The 12,465-nt window shown below is 45.4% G+C and overlaps 1 protein-coding gene across 1 annotated transcript in view; it reads right to left on the bottom strand.

Moving 5' to 3' along the window:
* Positions 1-1,474: 1,474 nt before the first annotated feature.
* The window catches only part of ATP7A (ATPase copper transporting alpha), a 45,903-nt gene continuing 34,912 nt past the window's right edge, over positions 1,475-12,465 (bottom strand). The window contains 10 exon segments of the mRNA XM_017737552.1: positions 1,475-1,940; positions 3,561-3,659; positions 3,843-4,101; positions 4,551-4,688; positions 4,982-5,096; positions 5,915-6,034; positions 6,733-6,836; positions 8,954-9,098; positions 9,212-9,367; positions 10,149-10,201. Of these exon segments, the coding sequence (XP_017593041.1) occupies positions 1,900-1,940; positions 3,561-3,659; positions 3,843-4,101; positions 4,551-4,688; positions 4,982-5,096; positions 5,915-6,034; positions 6,733-6,836; positions 8,954-9,098; positions 9,212-9,367; positions 10,149-10,201 (1,230 nt within the window). The 3' untranslated portion in view covers positions 1,475-1,899.

The following is a 12,465-nucleotide window of genomic DNA, read 5'->3' on the forward strand; positions in this document are numbered from 1 at the left end:
AAGTCTGTTATTGCTCCATGGGAATCCAGCAGCACAGGGGCACAAGACTGAAACAAAAATGGGCTGTGCTGTCACGAGGCCTTGTTTGCCAGAGCCAGACAAGGAGGATCTGTTACAAGATGTGGTGGAATGTTTGTTTTTGTAGTACTGGATTTCCAAAATCCATGGTCTTTTTGTGGCTGACAAGCCCCCTCCTTTCTTTGCCTCGTTCCTGCAGCTGTTGGAGGTCTGCACCCCTGCCTGGAAAACATGAGCACAGCACAGCAAAAATGTGCATCATTCATGTGCCACCAGACAATGCTTGGGAGAGTTACAAAGGAGGGGAGGAAGAGGAGGAGGACACCACAGTGCTGCAGTAATTTGCATTATTTCTACTGTCTTTGCAATAGTCACTTTCAGCTTTAAACTGTAACAAGTATATATTTCATAGCAGCTTTACCACCCTTCAGCATTATTGGGTTTTAATTCACACTCCCTCATAACCAGGTAAAACTTGGCAGAGTATGTCTGTTATAACACATGCTTTCATTTTGTTTTGGTAATATTTCATATACAGAAATGAACTTCAAAGCAGAATCTGTGTTGTGACCTGTTGTTTACCTCAGGGATTGCCCTCCATGGCTCATCCCGAAGGTTTTTGCAGTGCAGAACCTCCTGGGAACACCAGAGCTGGGGACTTCACTGGGAATCAAACCAGGCCATGGCTGCCCCACACCACTCACTTTTCTTGGATCCAGCAGGAAGATCCACAAGCAGTTCAGCTGGAGCAGTGACTCTCCTCAGAGCAGAGCTGTGACTGCTGCCATAATCCAAAGCTGAGGCCAGGCTGAGGCTGGAGAAGTCCCAGGTTTGGTTTTGAGCCACTCTGTGCTCACATTTGGGCCCTGCAGCCAGCACAGGAGCCAGCACAGGACAGCCCACATGGAAATCCAGCTTCAGGCACTGGAACCACCTTGCTGGGCCTCCACTGACAGTACCTGCAGTTCTGCCGTGTGCTGAAGCCACACACAAACCTCAGTGTCCAACTGTGCAGTTTTACCATGCTACTTCTAGTGCTTTTAGGACCACAAACTTCAGCAGAGGCACATTGCAATTCTGTTTGCTGGGGACTTCATTTTTACCTCCCTATATTGACGTTAAATACATTAGTTGCCCACTACAAGGCAAGTCCTCTAAATGACAAGCAGCTGAACTTGCATTTTTCTTACTTGACTTGCACATTCAAAATTTCATCTTACTTTATTATGAGGGGCATGAAAGTTCTAACATAACAGCACATCTGTGGCAATTTACTTCCTTACCAAGTTCAGTTTGATGATGACTGGGTGCTTATAGAGCCACTGGGACAAACATAAAAGGAGATTTAGAAATATTATAATTAGAGCAAATAGGAAAACTAGCTCAGATTCCTGATGCTAGAAGGTATTTTAATGCAGACCATTCTAAAAATCTGAAATAAGGACAACATACAAACTAGGAGCACTTTAAATATGTTTATTCAGCAGCTATTACAACCAACCTCCAAAAAACTGGAGTCCCCTCTGGTTTCTGAACCGTGTCAAGTGATGAAAATGCCTCTAGGATGGAAGCTGGACAGTGCACTCCTTTCTGAGATATATGTCTAACAAGGATTAATCTCTTTGAAAAGGCAAAATATAAATATATACACTCTAAATTCACAACAACAGTTTCAACTCACTACGTTAATTCAAGTGGGGTAACAGTGGACAAACCCACATCATGTAAACTGCAGTCGGAAAAATCTCTGCTGTCTCCTGCTCCAAGGTCCCGTTCCGGTTTACATTCTGGGATCTGCCTCTGGCACAGCTGGAATACAGAAGCGCTGAAGTGTTGGATCTCAGGGGCTGTGCACGGGACCAGGACGTGGGGCTCTGCTCTCTACACGTTGCTCAAGGCATCCACACCAGGGAGAACCTTACCTGGGGGCAGATAAAACACAACAGCAGGGTTAAGAACCCCTCTGTGCTCAAACAACTTTGCTTCAGGCTTGCAACTGTAACACTGAAAAGAGATGCAATTTAAAGAAGTAAATCAGGAATTACAGGTTGAAAATGGAAGAGTTTGGCTGCACACTGACCATGGTGGTTCCATGGACTTGCTCCACACAGTAAATCCACCCAGAGCACAGCTGCACTCAGATGTCAGCAGAGAGATTCCTAACACAGCCCAGCCATCAATTCTCAATTAACAGTAATGGCACGTTTCTGTCCAAGTCTCTGCTAGGGCCAGATCCAAACACCCAACATCCTTTTCCATTAAATTTGATGGCAAACAGATTTTTAATTGGATTTAGGGAGTTGCTGCATACTTTCTTAAATCCCTAGTGGCACGTAAATAGAATTCTGGGGAGCGCGGCGGAAATTTTAAGAATTAATTTAGAGAAAAAGCCTCCCACGAGTCTCAAGTCTTTTACTGTGACTAAAACGCCCAGGTTGAGACATTTACATGTCTCTTTCCAACTGATGGAATAAAAGAATATGCTCACCTTTGAGTACAAGGGCCTAGATTACTAAAGTGCTATGTTTTCTACAGCTTTTTGAGCTTTTTGTCCTACTTTAATAATTAACAGACACCACTCTGGTTTTGCCTTTCCTCAGAAAAACAACCTTCTAATGCTCAAGCTGTGCAGCAGGACTGAATTGTTACACTGTTCACAACTCACTAGCTTGCTGGGTTTTCAGGGATTTCCCCCCCCTTTTTTTCATCTTCAGAAGCTTTTCTAATTAGCCAGACTTCCGTTACATTTAAAAGATCACACACACAAACCCATATTTTGGGCCAAACCTTAGACAAGTTTGTCCTTTTGAATACACAGCGTTTCCTTCGAGCCATCTGCATTCTTTCCCTTGCCCATCACTCCCTAGGCAACAGAAACAAAAGCTCTGTCTCCCACCTCACTCCTGGAAATAGCAGCTGCAAGGCAGTTTATTGAAGTTTCTCCTCTCCGGAGGAGTTGACAGCATTGGATAATTTACACACACTGGGAAACGGCAAATTACCAGAGGAAATGAAAAGTCGTTTAGAGAACAATGGAACTCGTTACAAGAATCTCGTCAATCCTCACCATTTTGAATTCCAAGTGCCCTCGTGCAGATTTGTCAGTGAGCACTAGAGGGCTCCCCCAAACCAAGGGAATTCCGAACAGGAAGAGGAGACTTCTGGCAAGAATTCCAGACTGTTCTGATGAGATTTCCCTAACAGAAACCAGGCATTTTAAACAGGGTGGTTGGCATGTCCTGAGGGATCAGTGACAAAATCCAGCCCACTCTCTCGTTCTCTATCCCAGTGGTTTTGCCTTCTGGGAGAGGCAGACTGTGCTGTTTGCAGGAATACTCCATTTTCCTTCCTCTCTTCCTCTGTGAGGGCTACAGAAGAGCAGCAAGAGGAGCCTGTGGCTCCAAAGCTGCATGAAACCAACTCCACATGGTGGGACAGAAAAAAACATTCTGCTATTGTTGTGCCTTTTTGACTACCAACACATGGTAAAGCACCCAGAACTCCAAATTTACTCAAACAAATGAAGATAAAAGAGGATTTACCCTCTAGCAGCTCCAGGCTGGCACCACCTCCTGTGCTGACATGGCTGACTTTATCCTCAGTGTTCCACTTGGCACAGCAAGTAGCTGTATCTCCACCACCTGTAGCACAAGCAGAATCCATGAGACACACAAGAAATTCAGATTTTGTCCAACTGAAGGCTCACGCTGAAGGACAGAGGAGAATGTGAGGAAAATAATTTGACCAATATTTTTAACACAGTGCTGGCCAGCAAAAGCTTCCTTCATTCATTGAGGAAAACAAGAACAAACACAACTACTTACCAATAATGGTGATGCAGCCTTTTCCAGTTACTTCTACCACTTTGTCCATCAGGGCTTTGGTTCCTTTGGCAAACTTGTCCCACTCAAAGACCCCAACTGGACCGTTCCACACAATTTGCTTGGCCCTTCCCACAACTTCTACAAACTTCTTCACACTCTCAGGGCCGCAGTCCAGGCCCTAAGGGAAGTGAGAGAAGGCACAGATACACTCACTGCTGACCCCAGCTCAAATCACCCATGCCCAGCCAGAAGCTTCTCCCTCACCCCAGACATGAAACAAGAGTTTCTCTGTATGCAGGGACAGATTTGCCAGCAGCTGCTGCAAGAGGGTGGAGTCTGGTGTGGTATTTATCTTCCTAACACCAGTAAGTCAATTTCAAATCAATGTCAGATTCTTGAAGCCTTAGTTAGGGAACTTTGCCAATGCTACTTAAATTCCAGCCAAATAAAAGGGATTTCTACTGCATTCAGATCTGCAAGTTGGAGAGGAATTTTGCCGTTTTAATCCAAATCTCACAAAAGCTACTTTAGACTTAAAAACTCAGAACAACAGGGCTTCAATTTCATTAAACCAACAAACTCTACACAGCTTGACTGCCCTCAAAAACATTTGCCAAGGATCACAATTAATCTTTCTACTCCTTTAGGAGTTGTCCGACCCACCCTGTTCCTTATTGCTCCTCCTCTCAGTCCCTTTCCCATTCAAACCTACCATGCATTCTCATCAAATTTGTCAGCAGTGATGAAGTCAACAGGCAGAGTGATCTTTACACCGTTCTTCTCTGCCTTGGCCATCAGGTCCTTGACAATTTTTGATCCCTCTTCATCAAACAGAGAGTTGCCAATCTAGAGGAAATAATTGGGAAAAGTAAGAGGTGTTTGTTTAGTTCACGGTCATGACAGAAGAGAACATCAGCACCCAAACTGCTCAGACAGCAATTCTGGAAAGATTGTTTTCATAAAGCACATGGCGAGACATAGCAGTAATCCGAGTTTTGCAAAGGGATTGTCAAGTAATTTCTCAGTGCTCCCTACTCCTGCAGAGAGCCAAGATACCCAGTGCTCAATCCCAGAACATGTAAGGGGCATTCAGACCACATTCTTCACTAGGAGCAGACACGGAATTGTTCTCCTCGTACCTCCATGTTGTTGAGCACTTTGAGGAAGGTGAACGCCATTCCACCACCAATGATCATCTCATTGACCTTATCCAGCATGTTATTGATCAGCTGGATCTTATCCTGAACTTTGGCTCTGGTGAGAGAGAAAAGGAAAAAGAATGAACAGTGAGTATCGTGACTATGGTATGTCAAGGCTGTTCTAGAGAATGATCCAACAAAGGAGTTGCTGGGAATGGGCAGAAAGAGAATTTAGCAAGTTTGCAGGCCAGCAAGAAAATTCAACTTCCTAGAGCATTATTCAGCCCTCCATTTCTTCATTTTTATTTAAATATAAACCTCATTTGGCCCCTTAGAGCTTGATTTCCCCAGACTGCCCAGCCAAGTCAGTTCACCTGACGAAATGCACCTCGCAGAGCTGCAGTGCTGGACTGGGCACACATGTGATGAGACCTGGCTGCAATTAAATATTTCTGCACAGGAGCAGTCACTTGGTTGTGCACCTTCCAGTCCCTTTGCACACCAGGTGCTGGGGCAGAGCAGAGCCCATGCAGCCCCAGCAGGGCTTCGTTGCATAATGAGAGGTCATGTCAGTTTACTGAGTGCTGAGCCTGAGCTCTCCTGTACCCTGAACTGGGGAGGAAAGGTCATTGACAATGTCTGGGCCATCACATGGCTTTAACTGCTCTCCTGGCTCATCTGGGCAAAAAACTGCTGGGGACTGTCTCAATTTGGGGAGTGTAAAAGGTCAGGAGAGACAATGAGCAGCCAGATTGTACCATCACAGGAGCAGAACTGCTCCTCTCTAATCCAAGTCTCAGATCTCAGGAGTCAGCTACAAATATGAACTGCAGATACACTTGAAAGGAAAGCACTTGTTTAAACCAAGCCAAAACCACTTGTCATTTGTTAGAGGAGTTAGAGAAATACAGTCACAATGTTCTTGAGTCTTACCCTCCAAGAATTGCCAAGAAGGGTCTCTCTGGACTCTCTAGGGCCTTGGCAAAATAATCCAGTTCTTTCTTCATCAGGAAGCCAGCAGCCTTCTGAGGCAGATTGACACCTACCATGGAGCTGCAGAATGAAAGTAAAAAGTGAGGAATGGAAAAATTTACATGTAGAAACACCCCCATGTCTCACAGCATTGCAAAGCCAACCCTTCAGTCAGCTGAAGCAATGAGAACAGCAACCACCTACATGAAAACACACACAGGGGCTTTGTTCACCTAGTTTGATAAGACAGCTGTACATGCTTAATTTCTGCCATTGGTTTTGCACAGAAATATTGATCTGCAAGACATTTATCATCTCAACTAGTGATCCAAAACACTGGAGGACAAATAAGAATAGCCAATAGCAGGGATTTCCTCTTCCAGGAGGACCACTGCAGTTTGCAAGTACACATCTAAACGCACTCCATGAAAACAACCACTCTGCAGTGATGAATCTTTTGGAAAAGAGGGCTGTTGTGATTACAGGACAATTTATATAAGCCCTAAGCAAGTAATTTTTAGATCTTCAAAGTCTAAAAAAAGGCAATGCAAGTCTTAAGATCTTGTTTCAGCTTTCTCCTGTTCCCAGAGACAAACTTGAAAGAGCATACCCTAATGACAACTACCTCCAGTAAATCCACTGCTGAGGAACAAACACAGCACAGTGATAGTGGGATAAGCCCAAAAGGAAATTAAAACTCCTTGGGGGCAATATTTTATGTGTTTCCATGGCAGATACTGTTCTGCAGTTCTGCCTGTGGAAGGGAAATGGGTACCCACCTGTGAGCTCGGTGGGCCGTACCAAAAGCATCATTGACATAGACGTCTCCCAGTTTGGAAAGAGAGGCTCTGAAAGCCTCCACTTTTGCAGGCTCAGCCTTGATCTAAAAAGAAAAAGGAGGACAAGTTTGTACCCTGAGACTTTGACTCTGAATCGAAGCTCAAAGTCAGCAATTTGCCTCATAAATGCAAAGCAAAGAAAGGTCAGCTGGAGGAACTCATCAATTCATCCAGTGGGTCAGTCTTATTTGCTTTTTCCCAGTCCAGCAGGAGCAACAAAAAAGTTTAAATGGTTTAAATTCCATTTTAAACTCTTAGACTGCTACTGCAAGCCTGAAGACTGTTCCCACTTCTGAACTGCAGTACCACAAACCTTTCAGTCTCTCTCCAGCAGATTTCCGGTGTTGTGTGGTGAACACAGGTAGCACAGAAGGGTGTGGAGAGACAAGGCAATGCTTAAATCACACTAAACAAATTCATGCTCACTCACTGAACAAAGAAAGCACAGTCTCCAAGAGCCACAGGTAAAAGGATGAGCTCCTGAAGGACTGATTTAGCAACTGCATTGAGGATTAACTGATGAACAGTCCGACAAATGGCCTCACACTACAACAGGCCACAGTGAAAGCAGCCAATGCTGGAAAACTGGAGATAAGTGTAGCATGTAGTGGGCAAGAACAGGTGTATTTCTGTTAAAAAACTTTTTCTCCCTCCTCCAAGCATCCTACCAAATCCTCATGGGATGGCTTATGCAGTTCAGTTCTCCTTCCCACCATGAGGAGACAGCAGAGCTCACTTGGGCAGCAGGTGACTGCTCAGAGGTGGCTGACAGCCACTTGCTGTAGAGGAATAGCCCAGACTGGCAGCCAGGCCAGCCCCTCTCCCAGGGCTTTTCTGCTCTGTCAGCTCATCACCCCACGGGAGGCCCCTGCCAGCACCCAGATGTGACCCCGTGGGGACAATGGCAGGAAGGCACTCCAAGAGATGGCAAGGGGGGCGTTCAGCACAGCTTTGGGGGCCCTTTTTTGCAGAGCCTGAGCAGGAGACAAGTTCAAGGGACCATACAGATTCTAGAACAATGCTGCCAACTGCTCCTTCACTCAGCAAACTGTCTGGATTTACAGAGACTAAGTGCTCCAGTTAGAACCAGTACCATCTGTGAGCAGAACACAAGAGGCTCTGACAGAGGAACCACTACCACTTTGGAAAAACACAGTTTAAGCACCAGTCAGGAACGTGCAATCCTGTATTGCAAACGCTGTTTCCATAGCACTGACTTTCACCTCTGGTAGGAGAGGCAGCTCTGTCACAGGCACCTCTCCTGCTGTGCTCAGTGCAGTGTGTGCTTCCACATGCACACATCCAGCTACATCATCTGGGAATTCCAGAAACACACAGAACCAAGGGACTGTCTCCCAAAGAAAATGAAATTCCTGCCCCACTCTTCTCCCTGCCACCATACTTGCAGTGGCACACAGTTCTGGCAGTGAGTAATTCCAGATTTGCTCCATTTCCCCCTCTCATCTGCACAGGCTCACCAACTCTCTGCTGTGTTCCTAAGCTACAGGAGTCCTGTGTCAGCCCATAAAGGGCACCAGGCTATGTCAGCATTCCCTCCAAGCACTGGATCTGAACAGAGCCAAGGCCTCTGTAAAGCCAGCGGGGTCACCATCGCTAAGAAAAGCAGCTGTCTGGAGCAAGCACTCTGCTGACCTTCAACAAAATGTCAGAGGTGCAAGGCAGCCTGGCTCTAGATAACTACTCTGAAGAGCAGACAGGCTTAGAAGGTTTGATAATCCCTGTGCTGCAGAAATATTAGCCATATAACTCAAGAAAGAAGCATCATTCTTATGGGCCTGGTGGCAACAAACTAGATCCAAACTGGTTTTCATTTTAAACATCCAAAAATGAAGCCTAACAAGCAGCAGTTTCTTGCACAGCCCTATTTAGTTTCTTTGTCGTTTTTTTTACAGACTACACCACCTTTGACAGAGTCATCTATAGCCTTTCACTTGAGCTGTTTCATCTTGGAAATTCACTGTATTCCACTCAAAACTTTTGCCCAACAATGGGACACACTGAACTGAAGATCTCTGACATCCTTTGAAGAGCAAATTCACAATCAGTGTTCTAGAGAGGCTGCCGGCTCCTTGTCAATCTGCAGCAAAAGAGGTGGTAAGATCAGAGCAGGCACACATGAAAGCCAGACTCGAAGTTTCACCTTGTTCCCTGAAGCATCCTTCCCTTTCCCTTCCTCTTCAACATGGAATCGGAGGTTCTCTAGCAGGATGACTGAGCCAGCAGCAGGATTAGCACAAGCGTTCTCCACCTCAGCACCAACACAATCCTTCAGGAACAAGACATCCCTGCAACACAAGACACACTGTAACCTCACCAGTGACTTCCTGGTGGAAAGGAAAACATCCAGGTCCCCTGACAGGGAGGGCCTGATGCACACGAGGCTGCTCTTGCAGTTTACCTGCCCAGGAGTGCCTTCAGCTCCACAGCTACTGGGGCCAAGGAGAACTTGTCAGGCATGGGGACGCCATCCGGGCGACCCAGGTGACTCATGAGAACCACAGACTTGGCCCCATGGTCCAAGCAGTGCTTGATGGTAGGAACAGCTGCCTTGATTCTGTAATGGCACAGAGAAACAAATTAATAAGGACTCACTTACCAGCACAAGAGCTGGACAGAACAATTCCTTAAGAAAGCATCAACAAAATTCTCCATCCCAGCCTGTTTTCATACATTTCGCTGTTATTTTCCAAGCAATACAGGACATGGAATTAAAATGCATTTTGTAATCTAAATTCTGCTGATTGCTCAGCTAAGAAATGCCAGGAGACACTTGAACACTACCAGGCTTCCTGGGTTACTCTGTGATCCTGCAGCAATAGAGAAATGATAAGTAGTGAGCACATTGTGGGGAACAAAACTGGCACCTGCCTGCAAGTGGCTGACAAGCAGGGCGAGACATCTGGCATCAATGTTTCTAAAACCCAAATCTTTGTGTGCTGCACTGCAACAATTATTCTAACAAAGGCAACACAGCCCCAGGGTAAGCAGGAGGCACAGAGACTTCTGGATAGTAACAAACAGAGACAACTTTCACACACAGCCTAAGGGATGTGGCTGCAAAATAGTCATAACCAGCTTAGGAAGTTTAGGATCTCTAACATATTTTCTCCATATGCTTTCCACAGCAGCTACAGCAAGCAGCAGCCTTGTAGTTAAGTGTAGTTTCCTAATAACTGCAGGGGGTTTAATTAAAAATGGTGGGACTTTCTCTGATATCTTTAATATTCTGGTATGAGTAATGGCAGCTTAATCGTGGTAATGTTCCAGGTACTGGGGAGAAGTCAGAGACACAGCAGACTTTGGGGCCTCCATTTGGGATGGAAATTATGGCTCACCTCTGATTGTTGGTTATTTTGTGATCCTTCATTGGAACATTGAAGTCAACCCTAAAAAAAAAGAAAACCACAAGCAAAATTAAATATTCAACAAATTTATTTTATTACTTATTTATTTTATTTAAATATTCAACAAATTAATGAGGGAATTTGCCAGTAAAGGTCCTGGCTAGAAAAGCAATGTTACAATTAGAGTAAGATGTTCAGCTCTGCCCTGTCCACAAGTTCCATTCTGAAATCAATATGTTACCAGCCATTTCTGCTTGTGATAACACCACAAATGGAGAACAACCACTGCTAGGATTTCTCAGGAAAGCTGGGCCACCAATATATCCTAATGCTCAGGACCAGAGCAGCAGTGACGCTGAGCAGGAAAAGATTGAACTTTTTATTTTTAAACAACATGATTTCAGATCCCCAACAAGGAGCTTCCAAGAGAAAGGGAATGAACAACGACAAATGACCTTGTGTTCTCTAATGAGGCTTCTAAAACACTTGGCTGGACTACTGTGGCCAGCAGGCAGTTCAAGGAAGCTTTCATTTCTGTCCTCTGCAGCTCGAATCTCCCTACAGCTGAGTGCTGTGGTTTATCACATTCTCCCTGGAAGGCCTGACTTGGATCTTGAGGTAACTTCCTGACTCGTGCCAGCTGAAGGGCTGGAAGGGAGGAGTTTCACCAGCCCGATCTCCTGGCATCCCTCGTGCCCATGTGCAGGAAGCTGCGTTTCGTAACTGCGGAGGCAGAATTGCTCACTGAGCTACAGAAGGGAACACCCATAGCTGGGACAGCGAATGGCAGAGAGCAGAGTGTGCATCCTTTATCACTCTCTACGTTAAAGAACATCCGAGTTCAGCAAGCTGAGTGAATGAATCCCCCTGCAGCCCACTCAGCACGTGAAACAAATGGGAAGAAAAGACAAAAGCTGCCAGCAAAACAGGAGTAGCTGAGCAGAAAGAAATTGAACTGGCAGCCCCACAGCACAGTGGTCGAATTCTAGAAAGGGCAAAGAAAAGCATCATTATCGGGCCATTATCCTAAAAGGAGAGAATAAAAGAACAGTTTGCTTTACAGAGCCAACAGAACTACAAAAGAAAGACCCAGCTCAGCCTTCTTCCCCCCTGCAGACCATTGAAATCTGAGCTGCCCTGAACCCTCTCTCCTCCCCATTCTCAACTTTTCCTGAAGCTTCCGCATTAAGGACCGGAAGCTAAGCAGGACTGAGTACGCCAAAATGACGATGAACATGAGCAGAAAATGAAGAGGTATCAATTTTAGTACTACCGAAAACACGTGGTGACTCGTTTCAGAGAGGTGAGATGCAGGCAGGAGACAGAGCCTGGCAGTCACCTGCTGCGTTTGGGTAGCCCCTCACAGAACAGCTAAGTTAGATTTGTGCATTAATTAACAGAGACTTTGAGCGGGCAAACCCAGCCCATCGTCTGCCAACGCACGGCTGCTCTCTGTAACATGACTCAGAAATGGAAAAAAACCAGACAGATGGCCAAAAAAACCAGTCAGGTACAGACTTTTATAAAGATAGAAAGCTCTTTTTTTATACCAGACTTAGAAAGTGCACAGAAATCCTGAGCAAGCTTCTTCAGTACTTGCTACACGGGATGGTTTCTGATAACCAAATTTTTAGGGAACTAGGTCAAAACAAGGTTGCAGAGACGAGGTAAAAAGAGCAAGTTGTCTGTCATACTACGATTAAGAGAAGCTATACTTTTGCTGTGTCCCTGCCTACTCAGAGAGTAGATAACACACACGTAGCAGCCACATTATAGTGACCTTGAACAAACTACCCCACAATAAAAGTATTTCGAGCAGGACATATCACGATGCACCTTGGTGCCCTTATCTCCCAGGATTTGGCAACAACTCCAACATTAGGCGTTCAGGCACTGATGCTTTAAAAGTAAGCCATGAATGCCTATTTTAGGGTTTCAGACCAGGATGTTCTGAAAATCTCCGGTGACGCCCCATCCCTGGAAGTGTCCAAGGGCAGGCTGGAAAAGGTTTGGAGCAACCTGGCCTAGCAAAAGGTGTTCCTGCCCTTGGCATGGGAGTAGAAAGAGATGAGCTTGAAAGTCCCTCCCAACCCAGGCAATTCTGTGATTCTATGATTTGATTCCGGGTGCAAAATGCTGAATTATTATTGGTATCTGGATAGCTGGACAGAGCCGTATCTTCACTTTCTTATTGCAATGCTTTGTGAAATTTCAATAAGGAAAAAATAACCGGGAAATAAGCATTTTTGGGGGTAGTTCTCTGGAATAAAAGCACGGCAGGCTGGCTGGATTTCGCCTCAAGCCGCCT

The sequence above is a fragment of the Corvus brachyrhynchos genome, unplaced genomic scaffold (assembly GCF_000691975.1).
Source record: "Corvus brachyrhynchos isolate BGI_N302 unplaced genomic scaffold, ASM69197v1 scaffold346, whole genome shotgun sequence".
Taxonomy (NCBI): domain Eukaryota; kingdom Metazoa; phylum Chordata; class Aves; order Passeriformes; family Corvidae; genus Corvus; species Corvus brachyrhynchos.